At 37.0% G+C, this 20904-nt stretch overlaps 1 protein-coding gene across 1 annotated transcript in view; it reads right to left on the reverse strand.

Annotated features, from left to right (window-relative positions):
• Nucleotides 1-6897: 6897 nt before the first annotated feature.
• Nucleotides 6898-20904, reverse strand: part of man2a1 (mannosidase, alpha, class 2A, member 1) — a 62468-nt gene continuing 48461 nt past the window's right edge. Inside the window, 7 exon segments of the mRNA NM_001170492.1 lie at nucleotides 6898-7300; nucleotides 9081-9191; nucleotides 11472-11666; nucleotides 13859-13992; nucleotides 15427-15568; nucleotides 16610-16743; nucleotides 20586-20700. Coding sequence (NP_001163963.1) covers nucleotides 7148-7300; nucleotides 9081-9191; nucleotides 11472-11666; nucleotides 13859-13992; nucleotides 15427-15568; nucleotides 16610-16743; nucleotides 20586-20700 — 984 coding nt within the window. The 3' untranslated portion in view covers nucleotides 6898-7147.

Genomic DNA, 20904 nt, shown 5'->3' on the forward strand with positions numbered 1-20904 from the left:
CTTCTCTCGGCCTGCATTTTGAAGGCAGGTGGAAGTAAGCAGATCCATTCTCATGCACAGCTCTGTGTAGCTGAACTGACAGGCACAGCGCCGGCCTGAGCGTAGTTACACAGAGTGGATATCGACTAGAAAAAAATGCAGGTGGGGAACAATGGTCGGCACACTGCAGCCTAAGGGGCCCACCCATTGGCACTGCCCACCTTTATCTTTGTATCCAATATATCATCTTGCCTGCCCCTTACCACAAATTCTTGTTTCGATTATTCTCACATTTTTTTTTCTTATTTAAAGGAGACCTATCACCCTAAGAAATAATTTCAAATCACACTAGTTTAGCTTACTAAATGTTAATTACACTGTCAGTTATTTCAATCTTGATTGCTTCAGTCTTGGAATTCATAATCACAGCAAGCAGGTAGGTGCCATTTTGTGGGTACTGTTACTAAGGCAAGCTTTGTTTTACCCCCCAAATCTTGTGTATGTGGCAGGATGGGGTAACTGATGCTCATGCACAGGATACACAATTATAGACAATGAAGAGGGAGAAGGAATGGAAGGCGTACAGTGATATCTAGCAAGTGAAAGTAATTGCCTGCCCCACCTCTATGCCTGAGGAGTAAAGGCGGGGCAGGTAATATGACTGACAGCTCAGAATTTTATATACAATTGTAGAAGGTACAGATGTTTTATTTTGGTTTCAATTAAATGTGGTTTCATGTTTAATTTGTAAAGGACTTTTATTATACAGCTTTATATCCTCTTTAAATTCTTGTTTTAACCTGTCAGTTTTCCTTTTCAGCTCCACATTGGGCTCCTTAAGATAACGATCTTGTGTAAATCTCAATAAACCTTCCCCATAATTCTGAAACTTCTCTTCCACAGCCTTTAATTTGGCTTTTTTCTCTGTCAACATCAATCTCCTTTTATTCAGTGAGCGCTCTAATAATACAGATTCCTATTTCCGATTAAAATCATTACACGGGACTCTGAATAACATGTCAGCTGGGATGCATTTTGAACTCTTGGAATAACGTTTGCTTCAAATAGTTTGTCAAAATCTATAACTCCCACTTTATTCTCAACTGCTGTAATATAACAGTTTATATTCCTTACAATGAACCTTTGCATCCCTCTCCTTGTAACTGAACCTAACAACTGGTTTTCCTTATTTCGTTTTTTATAGTTGAATTATTTGCATTCTGCTGCCTTTTTCCATTGTTCAGATAGGGGTCACTGACCCCGGCAGCCCAAAACCATTGCCCTGTGTAGCTACAGTTTTATTCTTATCTTTCTACGCAGCCCCTCTACTATTCATATTCCCTCCATATTCTCTCCTTCAAACCACTGCCTGGTTGCTAGGGTAAATATTCTCACACACACATATATGAGGAAATACACAATGTTCACAATTGTGTATGGAAATTGAATAATTCCATTCATTGAAAAAGGCTAGAGTGCTAGCCAAAATGTTAGTCTCCTCTTTAATAAAATATTTTTGTATAAGTCCTGTGAGTGCTGACCCTCTCTCAAGCACCATATACAAACCGGATTCCAAAAAAGTTGGGACACAAAACAAATTGTGAATAAAAACTGAACGCAATAATGTGGAGGTGCCAACTTCTAATATTTTATTCAGAATAGAACATAAATCATGGAACAATAGTTTAAACCGAGAAAATGTACCATTTTAAGGGAAAAATATGTTGATTCAGAATTTCATGGTGTCAACAAATCCCAAAAAAGTTGGGACAAGGCCATTTTCCCCACTGTGTGGCATCTCCCCTTCTTCTTACAACACTCAACAGACGTCTGGGGACCGAGGAGACCAGTTTCTCAAGTTTAGGAATAGGAATGCTCTCCCATTCTTGTCTAATACAGGCCTCTAACTGTTCAATCATCTTGGGCCTTCTTTGTCGCACCTTCCTCTTTATGATGCGCCAAATGTTCTCTATAGGTGAAAGATCTGGACTGCAGACTGGCCATTTCAGTACCCGGATCCTTCTCCTACGCAGCCATGATGTTGTGATTGATGCAGAATGTGGTCTGGCATTATCTTGTTGAAAAATGCAGGGTCTCAACATTCCAGCCCTCAAACACAAGGTCATGGCTCCCTCTGCTCCTTGCAGTGGCAGGCAGCACCCCCAGCCCCTCTGGGAGTTCCTCACACAGACAGGCAGCCTTCCTGCTCTGAGAGTGGACACTTTTCTGAGTGACACCTTCACACTGAGCGGCCCCAAAGTGTGGGAGCACACCCCTTTTTACCTCTCCAGGAAGCTCCTCTGTCAGCTGCCTCTTAATTAGCCAACTGAAAGGGATTATAAACCCTGTCTACTCAAGGATTCCCCCTGCAGTCCACATCACACACCTCAAATGTATACTTTGTCACATTTTTAGAAAAGAATGCTGTCTTTCCTAGCCACACTGTCACAATATTATGTATATATTATAATATAGTGAGCTCTAATTTCACAATTGCCCTATAGCATGTATTTGTGGAGTGAAGTAAATAGAATAGGGTTTGTACAGAGATACATGTCCTTACCATTTGTACATGGATATTAAAACCCAATTCACTTAATACATGCCAGCTTAGTGTGGAGTCAGGGGATATGATGAGCTTTTAATGTTACATTATTCTGTAGGGATTACAGCACAAATCTGTTAAGACAGTTGAGAGCTACCCCTGTATTCCTTACAGTGATGTTAGGCTGCAAAAAAAATGTGCATTTCCCCTGCAAATTTGGAAGTAAGTTTAGTCTTAAGGGGATATATTATTCTGTACGTGCTAAGCTGTATGAATAAATCAAGACTAGCACATATACAAAACACAAAAGCAAAAGGTTTTAATTGACTTGTGCATTCAAGAAAAGAAAAAGTGCATGGAATTATTTGACTCAACTGAGTAAATGCACATATTCTCTAGTGAAACCTCCATCATAGTAAGAAATGCGAAACATAAAGATAAGGGGACACAAAAGTGCGGGCACTGCCAGTATTGGTCACAAACTGCAGAAGATCAGAAACTGGTTTTAATATGTTGCTGAAAAATGAAAGCTAAGGGTGGAACTATACATAATGTTCTTTAGTAGAAAGTCAAAAAAGAGGAAAAATATCTACAATGTTTTTTCTATAGAAAATGATTAATTGCTTCTTACATTGATCTAAAATATTAGGACACTCACTGTTGTAAATTCAAATTCAATGTACTGTTGGCATAAATATGTGTGTGTATAAAATTTCATAAGACTGGCACATCCTGTAAAACGAATCACAAATTTATTGTGAACACATTGCACAAAACTTGCCCTGGACACATTGCACAAAACTTGCCCTGGACAGGTTTTGTACATTGTGTTCACAATAAAGTTGTGATTCCTATTACAGGGTGTGCCAGTCTTATGAAATAAGAAATAAAGAGCAGGTCTTATCACACAGGAACTGACAAATATACTGTATGTATATATAAACATATATACATATATTTGTCAGTTCCTGAATGCCTTCCTGCCATAACACAGGAAAGGGCTGCAGTTTTCCAGATGGGAAACAGTTACACGAGTACCAGGAAATGCATTTATCTATGTCAGCAAAAAAACTTTACACTACCTTGGAAAAAGCCTTTTTTCTATTAAAATTACAATAAATTCACAACATTGCACATTGTATTTGGGCAAAAATAAACACCTTACACTCCTTGACAGGAATAAGTGCCATGAAGTGTAAATTCTAAATTTGCACATTTCACGACTGGTGCCATCTGCAATCTGTATTGTACACATCATTTTCAATGAGCCTACAAACTCTTAAAAAAAAAACTCCAATTGAAAACTGTGTACATGTTTCTTAGGAAACCTGCCATTGACTTCTACATAAACTTGCAAGCTTGTAGATACAGTTTTTCAAAATTTTTTGTGCTTAATAAATATTGAACATTTGAATATGGATAAATCACCCCTTTAGTGACGAAAAAAAGAAAATCTCTGAAGTGTGCATTAAAACGATGTAAGTAAAATATCAGCAATGATGTCTTTGGTGAAAGTGAAAAAATTGTCATGGAAACGGCAAAATCTCAAAAGATTTGACACAATTTGCATATTTTATTCAAGATCATTTTTAAATTTTACATGGTTCCCAAAATATAGAAAAACCCTCAGAGAAAATATCAACACATAATCAGTTTTTTTAAGAAATGCTGAGACAAATGATAAAGTACAATCAGACAATACAGTTTCATAAGGACAAGAAAAGAACTTTCTCTTTAACACTTTGGGTGCTGCAACAAAACCCTAGTTCTCTCAGCTACTAGCAATGTATAGTGGGTCATTCAGGGAATGTTTCGCTAAGCAACAAAAAGGTTCAGGAATGAGAGGCTGATGGTTATGCAAGTAGAATTTATTATCTATAGCAGCAATGTCATGGCTACATTTACAACGCTGTTGCAATAAAAGTAGATAATGGGGGAAACATACCCTATTTCTAATTAGATATGCTTTGGAGTGGGCCTACTAACTGTATGTACTGTGAGATAGTTCAGTTGCTACAGAAACAACACAGGACTGAGATTTGTCAGAAAAGACAACAACAGTGCTAGCACCTTGATGGCTTCCATATTTGAAGATGGATAATAACCCCCCCCCCCCAATATTGCAGTTGCCTTTAATCTATATACATGTAAAATGCACAAGAGGAATGTTCTTTACCAAAGAATGAGCTTTACACTTGTAATGGTTTAAAAAAAAAAATGAATTCCTTCACTGGGACAGTTTTTTCCTTTTTTCCCATTATACAGATATAGAAAGAATTTCTTATAATACTTATGTGGATGGAAAAAGCTGGACGGTAGGTCATTTACAATGCAGTCTACATTGTTCTTCTTTATAAGAATCTTCCTCCGCTAGCCAGAGAATGAATAATACGCACTGCAGAGAAATGAAGCAAGCAGGTAACTGCATCTCCAACACTCTGCCTGGGGGTAAAGAAGGTAATTAACTAAAACTAAAGTTTGGGACAAATGGAAAGTGATTTTTGTAATTAAGCTATTTCTGCTATGATGGAGTGAGAAAGCCCACTACCAACAGGTACCATATGTCACTTAATACTAAGACATACTATTAGGGGCATATTTATTTTATGATCCATCGAAGATCGTGGGCAACCAAGGTGTGAGTTACTGAACTCCCATTTTCTGAAATAATTGGCTCCCCCCACCAATCCCATTTGAAAAATCTGTACAGATTTTTTTTCTACCATTGGAATTTTGCAAAAAAATAAAAAGCTTGGCACCTAAAATCCTTATGTTCAACCTGTTCCTTATACTGAATTCTATGGAGTCCCACAGAGGTTTAATATATCTGAACTTAAAAAAAACCATGTAAATTACAGCTGGTGTGAAAGAATCGTTTTCTTGTATTTCTCTGCGTCAGAAAATAAAGTTGAATTGTTTCATAGTCCTTTCACAGAGTAGTAGAAATCTCTCTTTCAATTTCCAAGCAGTATTTTTCACAGGTTTGTGTGTGTGTGTAGATAGAGGAATGATCTAACTGCTAGCTTGGTGAAAGTGTACAGCTCAAGCTAATATAGTAGTTGCAGCAAAACACAGCTTAATAATCAATTTGATTACATTGCCAAATTTCTACAGAAAGTGTAGGAAAAAAAAAAAAAAAAAGAACATTATTGTATTTACATAATTCATGGCCCCAATTATGTGTATGCTGTGTATGCACGTTAGACCTCCTCCCAGGCCATGCCTTCCATCAGCTGCTGCTACCCAGTCATTTCAGAGAATTGGGAGTCATCATTAAACAACGCTAAGCTGTGTTTTAGTGCACTATGCTCAAGACGGGAGTACATCTGCATTACTTTACCTAAAAAAGGGATTTGAAGTTTAAATATTTGCTTAAAATGTAGGCATATCATAAACGTGTTTGTGATGCATATTACGCAGTACTTCTGGAGATACTGTTTCTGCAGCCTCCTTGGCATTTTCTAAGACGAAAGTCCAATTTTTATTCTTGATATGGATAAACCAGCACATATGATTTGCACATTCAACAAGTCACAAGGGTACAGTGCAATATTTACAAATTTCATGTAGGAAGATTTACCATAGATCAACCATGTTGCATTTAGCAATATAACAAAAAATAATTACAAAACGTCTGATAGAAACAAACCCTTCCGAAAAAATGTTTAATATTCAATTAAAAAAATAGTAAGAAATGTAAAAATTAAGGCACATTGTCATTTAGGCGGTAATTTCGGAATTAAAAAAATACAAACACCTTTTTTGATTATAATTTCACCTACCTTTGAAAGTTAATGGAATACAGTAATTGCACATATCCCAAATGGTCAACTAAACACTATATTGCTCAACAGTCAAGTATTTTACTTGATCAGTGCTGAGCTAGTTAATACGTTTGCAGGTATAACGTACTTAAATTATCAGAGGGGTAAAAGCAAACATTTGAACTAAATCAGAATTCTTTGGCTTCTTTTTCATGTGAAGGTTTCCTGCTGTGAAATATATATTTTTATATTATATATTTATATTATATTTATATATATATATATATATATATATATATATATATATATTTAATACACAAGAGCCAAGAATATCCTGTAAGGTTTATCCTTATAAATGATGCTTAGTGATATCATCAGTAATAATCAGTACTTGCGTATTATAATAAATAATGTATCTGAGTTGTAAAATGTGAGGGACATTAAACTCACTCCTGAGTATCATGATCTTTGTATAAAAGCATGTGGCCTTTATATGGTCATGTATCTCCTTGGTGACTTATAATATCTTGTATTTTATAGTAGGAGGTACATTATTCTCCATATACATGTATTGATGTGAGTATGTGGGCACATGTACGTGAGTATATATTTTTTTTTCTGTCTCAAATGAAAAAAGAGCCAAAGCACATAGGAAAGGAAATCATGAATGGATTAAACCTGAGATTTAGAAATGGTTCTATATAGAACATATGAAATAAGCCTATAAGATGGCTTTTTGGAGGTGTTGGCCATCAGTGCACAAAATGCAAACTCTCACAGTGTCCAGAAGCTGGCCTAGGAACGTGCTTCCTTATTGCATGTTAAACAAAAGAGATGCCGCTGTTGCCAAGAGCAGAGTTCACCTCAGTTTAATTCTGAATGTTTTTATGTCCATGGTGCTGATTCTGATTTCAGTTGTGTTTTTGGAATTAGAAGATGAATGCATCAAGGTTAAAGAGGATGGAATTAAACTCTCAATGTTAAATCCATTAAAAAGTCGATGGACTGAAACCTGAAAATATAGAAGATTTTTACTGTTATTAATTGCATTATCTTTCTACAGGTTATATGATCTATGCTTGGGAATTGCAAGGGATCAAAAATAAGATAGAAAAGACAGAAAGATAAAGTAAGAACAAGAAATGTTATAATTTCTGGGGTGTTTATATGTTAGGCTCCCTCCAGAGGATATAACTGCTTACTTTTTAGACTGGGATGGCATGCCTGTTCTATTAAAAATGCTAGTTTACTCTCCCACTGAGCACTACTCTACCATCTTGATTGCTTTCCTAGGGATCCCTTGTAGCTTCTCAGAAAAAGCACAAGCACGGTATAGTAAAACTGGTACTTAGCACATATGCAGCATAGTACAGCTAGGAAATTTACTATAGTGCCCATGCCCCAGTCCTGGACAGCTGCAATGGATACCTGGGAAAGATGATGGCAATGCAGCACTCAGAGATAAAGTACCCAGGGTAGTGAATTCTTTATACAGAAGAGAAGCAACAGCCTGTGTAAAAAGCAAGTAATTATATAGCCTGAGGGGTGCATAACACATTAGCAACCCCCAATCAAGTTAACTTTCCTTGTCATATATAAGCCAGAACAGAAGTTTCTTTAACATTGCACACAGTTACTTATTCCAGAAATTTAAAAAGGAAAGGAGATATACTGTACATTTCCAGTGCAATAGTATGGGTTGTTTTATAGCAGAATAAGTAACAATGCCTGCAAGGAAACTCAAAAGGGGGGGGGGAAACAGGGTTGGGCAAGAACCTCTTTAGCATATTACAAGAGTGCTCTCCAAAACTTTTAGATCTGTTGGCATTACCAGAATATGTGGAAAAAGGCACCAACCAGATTTAGGGCAAAGATCAGTCACCTTCATATTCTGGACAGTCTATGCAAGTTGGGAAATACCGTTTATGAATCTGACCTGTATATCCCTAGCTGACATGCTCAGTTGTGCTATTAACACTAGCGCTTCCTTCCACATCTCATCCTCAATTCTAGGAATGGTAGTACTTGATACTAGCAAGATGTTGGCATATAAATGCAACAGGATGATAAATAAGTCAGGGCTGTGAAGTGACACTTTAGATGTAGTTCCTTTTCATTCAATGTTCCCATTTAGAAAGTGGAAAGCAAAAGAATTCTCACTGGGAGGTGGAACTTGTTCCAAAGTGAGTCATTTAAATCTGCAGACCACCAAGCAATGTTTAGGGCTGTGACACACGGGGAGATTAGTCGCCGCGCAACACATTTTCCTTGTCGCATGCTTCTAATCTCACCGAAATGCCATCCCACTGGCAAGAATGTCAATTGCCGGTGGGATGGCATACGCGGCGCCACAATTTGCGGAAGTTGCCTTGAGAGGAAACTTTGGCGACTTCGGCAAATCACGCCGCCGCGTATCTCATCCCACCAGCGATTTACATTCTAGCCGGTGGGATGGCATTTTGGGGAAATTAGTCACCCGCCACAAGGGAGATTTGTCGTGCGGCGACTAATCTTCCCGTGTGTCACAGTCCTTAAAGCTATTTTGGAATGATATCTACCCTTTCCAACAAAAAAAAAAAAAAAAAAAGTAAACCAAATTTGGTTACTTCAATACTGTAATAGCTTAACTGTCATCAAGTACAGATAACAAAGGTTGTTATGTCTAGTATAATTCTTTTATTTTGAATATGATTACTTCACCTACCCCTACTCCTTTATTGCCTTTTGGACCCCCCTCCTTTTTGCAAGAAAATGAAAAATAAAGAATATAAATATATAAAAATAAGAAATACCTTTCCCTGAGTTGTTGAACATAGCAGTCCAAGGTCTTTATTTGAGAATTTACAGTCAAATCCTTTTCTGTGAAGTATAAGTGCTGCCTCATCTGATGGAATAGGCCCCACCTTAGAGAAAAAAGTTAGGTATAATTTAGTTAATACATATATACAAAATTAGGAGTGCACCTGTAACGACAAGGTAGACAATATACCACTGATCTACTAATTCTGATTTCTTCTTTTTAAGTCTTCCTGAGTAACTTCTTTCAATTCCTTTCATCCTTAAAAGGAACTTACCATTTTAGATGCACCACCAAGAAATATTCATTATCTAGTAGAATCCCTGCTATGTGCAACCCATACCATCAATATTATTTCATGTGTTTCTCAGTGTTCCCTGCTCACCCACATATGGTGGCAGGGTTGCCACCTTTGGAGTGTAGAAAGCCAGGGCACTGACGTCTTTGGGGCTAGACAGGTCACTTCGCGGGTGTGGTTGATGACGTCAATGGTGGTGATATGACAATCTTACAGAGTCCTGGCCAGTTTCCCTAACATGGAGTTTTGACCTGGACAGCCCCACCGAAAACAGGGCTGTCTGGGTCAAAAGCAGGCAGGTGGAAACAATATACGCCGGTCTGCATCAGTATAGTTTCGTTACACATGGCGATTAGTAACTGCTATAGTAGCTGAAGTAATTAGTTATCGTTATATACTATTATATATGTTATAACAGCTATACTGTTGTTATGCAGGAGAGTTGGTGGCTGCTATGACTGGCCACTACTTCCGTTGCTCTCACTGAAGAGCTTGCTTAAATTGCGCATTCTGTCTTGTTATTTATCAAAGAGGACCGGAACATGAATGGCCAGCAACCCTGCTGCGCAGTGGCATTTTAAGGAATAGTATGTGGAAGCAGGACAGCCCTGCTGGGTTTCCTAACTGTAGTTGGGGTGAGGTGCCAGTAAAGGGGACCCATGGTATTTTCTTCTCTTTAGAAGCTATTTTAAAAAGTATTTTTCTCTATTCATTTGGTTGCTCTGTTGTTTGTTCCATGCTACCTGATATGTTTCTTAATGGGAAGTGTTCTTCAGTTATCTTCTCTAATATATAAATATTATATATACATACAGACACACACACACACACACAATACCAGTGTCAAAATTTCCATTCTTATTTAAAACAATTTAGTTAATATGCTGTAAACATAAACATAACAGCCATTTTACCTAGCAAAAATTGCAAAAAAAGCATTCTTTACTAAATAGAGAACTTATCCAGCACCACTACCATCTAGCTCTGCTCCCTAGAGACTGTACCTATAACATGTAGTAGATAATAGCTGATAGTGTAACCAGGCTGCAGATTGCATAAAGCTGGTCTAAGGATGATTAGTGTCGGAGAGGAGGTTCATTTATATGGATTTTTATACTATCAAATGTTTAGGAGCCAGAGGTGAAATCTTCATAACTATAGCTCTTGCACCTGGGATTTATCTGATTACATGCATATGCATGAAAATGATAGTGTAGGAAAAAAATGTGCAGTTTGAATATTAAAGCTTATCCAAGTAACTGTTTTCCCATTTCCCATGTCTGGGCTGTTCTTTTATAATTTAACTAAGCTTAAAAGACATATAAAATACAAAAAAAACATTTCTGTAAAGGAATCCAAAACCAATCTTTTGTTTTTGAATGGTTAAATGAGACCAAGACTTCCTTTATTCGATGAAGCAGATTTGATCACAGCTACAAGAGATACTGGGTGGCATTTGTGCACGGCCACAAAAGACTGGCAATGCAGCAGAATTCCTGTGCTTCTGATGTACAAAAGAGAAGACAGTGACATCAAGTCTTAACTTCAATTCACACATGCGTCTATTTTTCACTTTAATATATTTTTGGTAGTTATTTAAAATCAGATTCAGGTTTAAGATACAATTAATTACAAAACCTTACCAAGGACAAAAATGTCAGCAGCCCATCCATGCCATACAGCAGGCAAACAGTCTTTGCCACAATTCTTATCAGCCTTTCCATAACTACTAAGCAGGGCTGTTTAAACCTTCTACCCTACAGCCAAGTTGCTATGTAAAAGCATGTTGTCTAGAACATCATTTCTAGGCATATAGGTAATGTATCAAAAGGGGACAAGTTTGCTAATCACCTTTATAAATCAATTAACGGTCACCTCTTTAAAAGCAAACATCTTATAGGTTGCTATGGGTTACTGCACTTGGGCAAACTTTTATTACATAATTTTATGACATACGTGGAACTCTGACTTTAGTGTCAGTGACATAATGATACATCATTGGCAGTGAAAGTGTTAATGACTGCTCACAGTCTAACATTTAGGTTATGGCATGGTAAATTATAGGCATGGTAGAGTGTAAAAACGTACCTTTGCTTGTATCGTACGCAAATTAAGCAAGTGAACATCACAAGGCATTGATGATGTCAGAGGCAAAAAGGCATTAAGCAGCACTGACGATCCTGAATCTGAAGTTGCAGCCATCGGTATTACAGGATGATTTAAAAACATTGAAGTAATATGACTCAAAATAGATGGGTAGCTAACCGGTTTTTCATCTTCTTTCTGTTTTAAGGTAATAATGTAATTGCAAAAAGACAAACAAAAAAAAGTTATGTTTTTTATTAAAAAGTGTAACTGATTTTATAATTTTCTGCTTCTGTAACAGTGGCTTTTGGATTACGTTATTAGTAACCTGTAGTCTATGTGTCAAGACTGGCGGAGGGGTACGCCCCCGAAACATTGCTTTTTGAATAAGCCCTGCTTGCCACTTTACTTGCTGTGCCGGCTGAAATATTTTGATCGGACTGTGTGGAGAGTGCCGACTCTCTAGGCTGTGCACCAAGTAGTAATTCTCTGGAGGAGGTAAGGGTGTGCTGGTGTAAAAAATTTTTCCAAGAATAAAAAGTACCATTGTATGTACTTGTATTATACATCATTATAAAATGTGCTAAAATGACCAGGAACAGTTTATTGTATGCTGACAGAAAAGCAAAGTAACTTAATGGGGACCTGTCACCCTAGAAAATAATTCCAAATCCTTTTCTATCATGTTTGTTGAGCAAAAAAAACTTCACTTACACTATATAAACTATTTAATTTTCTTTTCCCCTAGGTGATATCTTGAAAAAGTTGAATGGAAAGTTAAAGTAACTGTAATTAAAAATCTGAGCTGACAATCATATATTACCTGCCCTGCCTCTATACCTGCGGCATAGAGGCGGGGTAGGCAATATATCATTGACAGCTCAGATTTTCAAATACATTTATAACAGGTATGGATGATTTTATTAAAAAAAGAATTTCATGTTTAATTGTTAAAGGACTTTTATTATACAGCTTTTTATGAGTAGGTGACAGGTCCCCTTTAATACACTTTATAGGTGTTTTGATTAATCTGAAATACACACCAGTTATAATTGTGTAATGGACTAACTACACTATAGCGGAGGTCAGACTGACTGGTCCCACAAGCTTCTAGTAGTGCCTGAGACAAGGGAAGTGATGCTTACATCTTACCACAGCGTTGGCTGGACAGGCATATAGACATCACTGGGACAAACAGTAACCCATAGCAACCAATCAGTGTCTTATTTTAGCCAGCTGCAACAATCTGATTGGTTGCCATGACCCCCAGGTCTCTCACAAATGAGTTTCTGTCTGTCCAACACTGTGGTTAGCTATAAGCCTCACTTTTCTTATCTTGGGCACAACTGAAGGTTTGTAGGAATAGTCAATCTGGCCTCAACTAAATCAGATTTAACTATATCTCAATCATTCTCTAACCTTTAACATTTACAGTATTGTGCTGGTAAACGCAATTTTAAAAGATACTTTCATAACCGTACTGAAAAATGTTTTGTACCACAGTCCCATAAAAAATACATAAAAGCAAGTGGGCTGAAGAGACAAAAGTAGCATATGACCAAGCGGATTATAAAGAGATAACTAACTATTAACATGATTTTAATATAGAAATTATACATTATTTGTTGCTACAAATGAACTACACTTTTTCTTTGTGAAAAAAGGAAGCAGAATGCATTATATTTGGCTGAATTTGGACAGGAGCATCTATAACCCATTAGAGCGGATGTTCCCCTTTTGCAAAGTGCTAAGAAAGTGGTAGGACATTTGGTTGGTAGGACTACTGGCTGCCAATAGGATTAATGCAAATGAGGAGTACTGATTAAAGCCACAGCAGTCCTTGCTGAAGTTTGTACAAAGTGATACAGACATGAAAAAACTACTTTTCAAAATATTGATGTACATAAAAGTTACCTATAGGTTGTGTTGATCATTTTTCACCGACAGGTGTGCTTTTGTAAGTAATTGTTACATAAACTTCCTTAACCTGACTGTCCCTACTTAAGCTTCTAATGCTAACGGACTCCTGATGCTCAAATATGGCAGCCCCCTCATAGTAACTTTGGGGATCAGATAGGTGATGTAAAAGCATTGGGCAAATAAGTTTAAGGCAAAATGATAAAGCTCATACAAAGACAATGTTATGAAATATTTAAGAAACAGTTTAATTATGTTATTGTTATGTTATTGGCATTATGTTACTGACCTAATGCCAGCATTACACAACTTTTCCAGACTTTTGTTGCCACTGTTGCCACAGCTTTTTTTAAACATGTTGGAATCATTTTAAAATAAACCTTTTAACATGTGATAGATATATTGTCTTTGTACTATTTGCAATTAAATATAGGGTTCTAGTTATAAGCATGTGTGAAAGCAAATAACTGTACCTCATCTTTTCCAAATCTTTTCTCCAAAAGTAATCTGAACAAATTTGATGTGATTTTGTTATCTTGAACTCCTTGGCCAAGACCACGGTTATCATCCTGCATCAGTCTTCGGTCCAGGAAAACCTCTAGCTGACCTTTGTGGAAAAGAGCCAATGTGTACAGTGTAATACATGGTCTTTAAGGAATATTCTTAAGATTTTAACATGCGCTTTATTGACAGAGGAGTCACGGCCCCAAAGTACTATATGCACAAATCATAAACATCTATAGGTTTCCAAGAAGCATACAACATTAGGCTATGTTTCAACTGACTGGAGAAATGGATTCATTTTGCTATACTATAGAACTGAATGGGAAGATTGATCAATAAAAAAAAAAAAAAAAAAGATTTAATAAGTTAATGATACAAAACTTAGGGAGCCTTTTACTAACTGGATTTTTTTAAAAATGTAAAAAAATGAGAAATGTTAAAGAGTGTTAGAAATGACGGGGGTTGTGATGAGATTTTGTGGGTCAGAATTTATATGAGCTTGTTTATCCACTCTGATGTCAGTTATAGGGGCAGGGTGAACCTTGTCAACCACAAGCCAGGTTAAAAATGGTCAGGTTAGAGTGGGTGCATGCTGGAAAGTTTTCAAACCTGTGCATCTCAGCACTCATTCAGTGCCCATTACCTCCTGTCTTGGGTTTCTTAACATCTTACTAATGATCTTCCAGATACCAAAACTGTTACCACTCAATTTTACCTGAATTTAAGCAATTAAAAAACCTCTGTCAACATCTCCCTGTATCTGTTTTTTCACTTTTAGAATCAACTAATGATTTCTACTTTTGCATTTTTACATCAAGTACTTGCCCCCTAAGATACATTTTGTTCATAAACACCCTTGTACATTTATTTTTTTTACTCCCATAAATTAACAGTACTAGAGACAGTGTCCCATGAAGCACTCTGATCTCTGTACACCTAGAGGTTCATAGAGCTGGACTATTGTACAATCTAGATACCAGCCCAATATTTATCAAATCCTAAACAAATCTCGCAGCTCTTAAAATCAAAGCGAGCAGTAAGGGCTCTGGCACACGGGGGAGATTAGTCGCCCGCGATTAACTCCCTGTTCGCGGGCGACTAATCTCCCCGAGTTGCCTACCCCTGCCATCCCACCGGCGAACATGTAAGTCGCCGGCGGGATGGCAGACGCGGCGGCGCGATTTCAGGGAATCGCCGAAAAAGACTTGCGAGTCTTTTTCGGCGATTTGCGCGAAATTGCCCCGCCGCGTCTGCCATCCCGCCGGCGACTTACATGTTCGCCGGTGGGATGGCAGGGGTAGGCAACTCGGGGAGATTAGTCGCCCGCGAACAGGGAGTTAATCGCGGGCGACTAATCTCCCCCGTGTGCCAGAGCCCTAACTCCTATCTATTAACAATACAGTATTTCTTCATATTAAAGAGATAAGGAAGACTTCAACAGTTGTAAACATTTCATACACTGGATAGATGTGTGTGACTTGGGAAAGAAATGTAACAAAATGAAAATTGAGTAAGCATTCATAAAATAAATACTTACCACTTTTTGAACTGGCAACTCCGAGAGACTGTGCAGAATGAAGTGTTAATCGGCTAGCATCGTCCTGAATATATGCCATTGATGTCATGGGGTAAACATTAGCTTGAATAGGCAATTTACTTAACGTGCGCCGGGGCTGAATCTATAAAAACGATGAATTAAAACTTGAACTCTACGACTACATTTTAATAACAACACACGTGTAAATTTTTAGCAGAATTTTATTATTTATAGTAAAATGGCCAAACACTTAAAGAATACAAAGAAGTTAAAAATAAATGTATTTCTGATGAACAATCTCTGTACTGTACATGTACGTTATTGCATTGACTTGTATAGGACTATAATTTCTGCCACTTGTAATAGCAAAGTGTCCATCACTACTTATACACAGATTCATTATATTTTTACAAGCCCTTCATAATATTAGGTTATATGGCATCCAGTATGGCAAAAATGGAAGCAAGATCATTGCGGTTATTAGCAAGTAGTTGCTTTTATTAATACAGCAACAGTTCCAGCAGAATGTTCAATTCATCTCAAATAGATTCTATTTTAATCATATAATTAAAATTTTTAAAATAGATTTTCTTTTTTTTCTGTAATAAAACAGTACCTTGCAATTAATCCCAGCTAACATAGATTTAATTCTTATTGTAGGCAATTAAATCCTATTGGGTTTATTTAATAATTTCATGTTTTTTTTTTTTATTTGACTTAAGGCAGTGATCCCCAACTAGTGGCTCGTGAGCAACATGTTGCTCCCCAACCCCTTGGATGTTGCTCCCAGTGACCTCAAAGCAGATGCTCATTCTTGAATTTCTGGTAAGGAGGCAAGTTATGGTTGCATAAAAGCCAAGTGTAATGCCAAACAGAGCCTTCTGTAGGATGCCAGTCAACATAGGGGCTATTAAGTAGCCAATTATAGCTCTTATTGGCACCCCCAGGAACCTTTTTCATGCTTGTGTTGCTCCCCAACACTTTTTCAATTTGAATGTGGCTCACGGGTATAAAAGGTTGGGGATCCCTGACTTAAGGTATGAAGATCCAAATTCTGGATAACGGGTCCAATACCTGCAGTAACAGAATAGCTAGGTAAAACTATTTTATTACCAGTGCTGTATTAGGCAGATATATACATATGGAAAGAAAAAAGTGTATGCTGCAAACACAATGTTCTTACCTGGTATCCATTCAGATCAGTATAAAACCTATGTTTGCTGTTTATGTCTGAGGTTATCCTCATCACAATCTCCCGGTTGAATTCTCCTCGGATGTCTACAACATTTGTTATTTCAGGAGACTGTCCTTCAAGGCCTGTGGGAGTAAAATATATGCTCACACTGTAAGAAGGACAGTGATTTCGGTTATATAAAAGGGACCTCTCTGGTCATTCCCTCAGAAACTATGTGCAGTGATGCCAATGCACACACAAAAACAAATCAATGTATTATTAGAAGCACTGTGCCCCTCTCAAATATAAATACTCATCAGAAGTATCAAGTGAAAATTGAAAGCTATGAAAAAATATCACCTTCTATTACTCTATTAAATGGTAAAGCTGGCAGAGTGTTCCAGCCTTTATGTTAATATACCAAATCATTCCTAAGTATTCCTAATTTTATATTAGTCTGAAACCTTTTATTCCAATAAACCTATTAACTAAATTAATACAGTTTATTTTCATATAATACCAACCAACATAATGCTGGTTTTCTCTCCATCTAAGGGCGAAGACACACAGACTTTTAAAAAAGCTGCAGCAAACAATCCGTGCAGGGAAAACCCACGCATGATTAGTCGCAGCGGTTTATGCATTACCCTATGGAGGGAAAATCAGCACGATTTTGCAACTATCAAATAATAATCCTGGTTATTTTATACAGGTATCGGACCCCTTATCCGGAAACCCGTTATCCAGAAAGCTCCGAATTACGGAAAGCCAGTCTCCCATAGACTCCATTTTAATCAAATAATTCAGAATTTTGAAACTGATTTCCTTTTTCTATGTAGTAATAAAACAGTGCCTTGTAATTGATCCAAAGTAAGATAGAAATAATCCTTATTGGATGCAAAACATTCCTATTGGGTTTAATTAATGTTTAATTGATTTTTTAGTAGACTTAAGGTGTGGAGATCCAAATTACGGAAAGATCCCTTATTCGGAATGCCCTTGGTCCCGAGCATTCTGGATAATGGGTCCTATACCTGTACTGCATAAATAATGCTCTTAGGCATGCACTTTCTCTACAGAACTCTGCTCCTGAGATGTAGCTATAAGGTACTGGAGAGTATTACACTGAGAGCTCAAGACTTAAAGAGATACAAAACAATATAAAATATAAAAGGGGCATTATAGTTTTAGGTTAAACAGGAGTTGAATCCCTGCAATAAAACAAGGACAATGGCATTTTGCTAGTAGTTATTTTAGTAGCATGTAATGGTTCTACTCATGCAAGCATAGAAAGTGCCAGTAATTTTTCAGAAGTTACAATTTCCCCCCATAACAATACTACTTCCTATAATAACTATAATAGAAAAGGTATGGGATCTCTTATTTGGAAAGCCAATATCAAAAAAGCTCAAAAATATAGGAATACCACCTCCCCTAGAAACAGTTTTAAACATTCTAATTTCCCTTTTCTCTGTAAAAATAAATACAGTAGCTTGTACTTGATGGTAACTAAGCTGCTTGTGCTCATATTGGTGGCAAAACAACCCTATTGGTTTTATTAACTATCTAAATGTTTTATGGTAGTACGTGATCCAAATTATGTAAAATAAACCACAAACAAAAAACAGGTCCCAAGCATTCCAGATAAAACATCCTATAACTGATAAATAAAAATTTGATGTGGTCAATTAAGATATTCGAAGAGAATCTGCAATTTGTTTTGATCACTGGTCAGTGACCCCCATCAGATTGTAAATTTCAAGCTGGAAAAAAGGCAGAAAAGGCAAGCAAAGCAAATAATTTGAAACTTGGCCATTCCACAATATATTGAATTAACGTACAGGTGAACTGTTCCTTTATCCCATTTTTCCAAAAACACATCTGCCACAAGGGCAGACCATGCACTTAAACGCAGTGCCGAATTTCAAAATCTTGCGCCCCTATGCAGCCACCTTGTGCATCCCTCAAGCTCGCACCTCAGTTGTTAAAATCTCAGGTGTGTGTCCAGACCCCAGTGCTCTGGGTGTATGTAAGAATAAAAATTACAGATGCAGCTGGGTGGCATGCCTCCCTGAAAACCATGTAGTCCTAGGGCTGGAGCCTACTTAAAGGGATTCTGTCATGATTTTATGGTATAGTTTTTGTGTATATTGAAAATAATTCATTTTACCATTTTTACATTTTATTCTTGAACCAATAAATGTATTTTTTTTAGCTGTAATACTGATGTGTAGGTGCCATCTCAGTGCATTGTGCCTCAGTCTGAGCTTTTAGAAGGAGCCAGATAAGAACTGCTTTCCGGTAATCTACTGTTTCTCCTACTCCCATGTAACTGGAGGAATCATGGCCAGACTTGGGTGTTTTAATACTCAGTGCTATTCTTAAATCTACCACTAGGGGGCACATTCATTAAAGTACGACAGGTCCGAATTAAAAAAAATTCTTATTTTTTTCTAAAGTTTACAACTTTCGCATATTTTCGTTAATTTGCGTGAGTTTTTCGTACTTTGCAACAATTTGTGCGACAATCGGATTTGTCGCAACGAGTACGAAAATTTCGAATTCATTCAAGCTTTGGTATTGTGACTTTCCTTGGGCCAGGTTGGAGCTGCAGAGTGCCATTGAGTCCTATGGGAGGCTTTCCTTGGGCCAGGTTGGAGCTGCAGAGTGCCATTGAGTCCTATGGGAGGCTTCCAAAATCATGCACAGAAGGATCAAAGTCAGAAAGATTTTCCCGCTGTTTACGATCGGATACAAAAATTTTGTGAATATCGGATCGCCATTCGCAAATGATCGTTTCAATATGAAAATTTCAGATTATAAGTACAAAATCTCCGTATTCAAACTAACAGAATTTTCGTGACTTTTGCAAACATGAGAAACTATTGGATTTCGTGATTCGGATTCGTATTTTAATGAATCTGGTCCTAAGAGAAGAATAGGTGTATTTTAAGCAATGCAAGTGTCTGGAAGCTGTCATCTTGCTACTTTCCCATTGTCCTGAGGTAATATAACTCCAACTTGCAGCGCAGTAGTAAAGAGAGAGACTGAAGGGCACCTGGGAAACTAAGAACATCTCAAACCTCACCTCAAATTTTCAAAATTAAATCTAAAAAAAGATACAAAGATAACTTCAATGCAGAATTCTGCTGGAGAAGAGCGATTAAGTGATGCATTTATTAAAAGAAGCATGTGTTCCTTGTGACAGAAACAGTTTAATTTAAGTGAAAAAATATACAATATTCCCTCATAACAAATGGTAACAAACTTAGCAAAGTCTTTTTAAAATTCTGTCTGCCATTGTGCTATTAATGCATCTAAAAGCCAAAAATAGAAATTATTGAGTTACTAATTAACTGAACCAATGACAATCATTTAACCTTCGCACCTATGAGGGAAACAGATTCAAGCAACACAATCATTTTGGTGATTCCTATAACTGTAAAAATACTCAATGCAGACCAACCACCAATCATAAAATGATTCAGCCCTGCTGACTACGGTTTCTGTAAATGCCCCAAAATTGTGTAAGTTTTCTATAAGTAAGTCTCACGGTGCTCCAGGTAAGTACTGGAAGTGATTAGTTCTAGCACTGTGAGGGCATGCCCACTGCACATCAATAGCTGCATATAAAATGGATTTAACTGATATTATATAACTGATGTACGCACAATATCCCTTATTATTAAAATGAAAAAAGTCAACATAAAATTGAATTATTAATCAACATAAATTAAATACAAATAAAACAATAAAAACATTGAATAGCATATAAATACTTCCCCTTTGCTGTGAAACCCCTTTGTCTAATATCATAAGCCAAAGGGTGGAATGGGTGCACTGCATGTATGAGATAAAATGCACCTTTTGATTGGTTTTGAAATCACGGACAGTCTAGGCTTGATTGTATGCTTTTGCACTGTAACTGGTTGTCAGGAGGTTATCCTCCCACTAGAAAAAATAAAATAATTTTCAATAATCTTACCATGTACATTGTAAAGGCGTACGGTGTGTGTCAAGTGCTTGAAGAAGACCACAACCTCACTGAAAATGCTTCCATGCGTCACTCTCACAACTGGTGGATCAGCATTTATATAGGGCTAAAAAAGAAAAGCAAAAATAGGAGCTGGAAAAGAAAAATCCCAGGCTGACATATAAAGATACAGAAGGAAACATGCTCCCCAAAAAATGGTAGATGCTTGATTGTTCTTTTACACAATCAGAGTAGGTGAAATCGTTCAGAGACTCACAGCATGAGTGCAGCCAAAAAAAATAAATAAATAAAAATAATTATATATATCGAG

Source organism: Xenopus tropicalis, chromosome 1 (genome assembly GCF_000004195.4).
Source record: "Xenopus tropicalis strain Nigerian chromosome 1, UCB_Xtro_10.0, whole genome shotgun sequence".
In the NCBI taxonomy this organism is placed as follows: Eukaryota; Metazoa; Chordata; class Amphibia; order Anura; family Pipidae; genus Xenopus; species Xenopus tropicalis.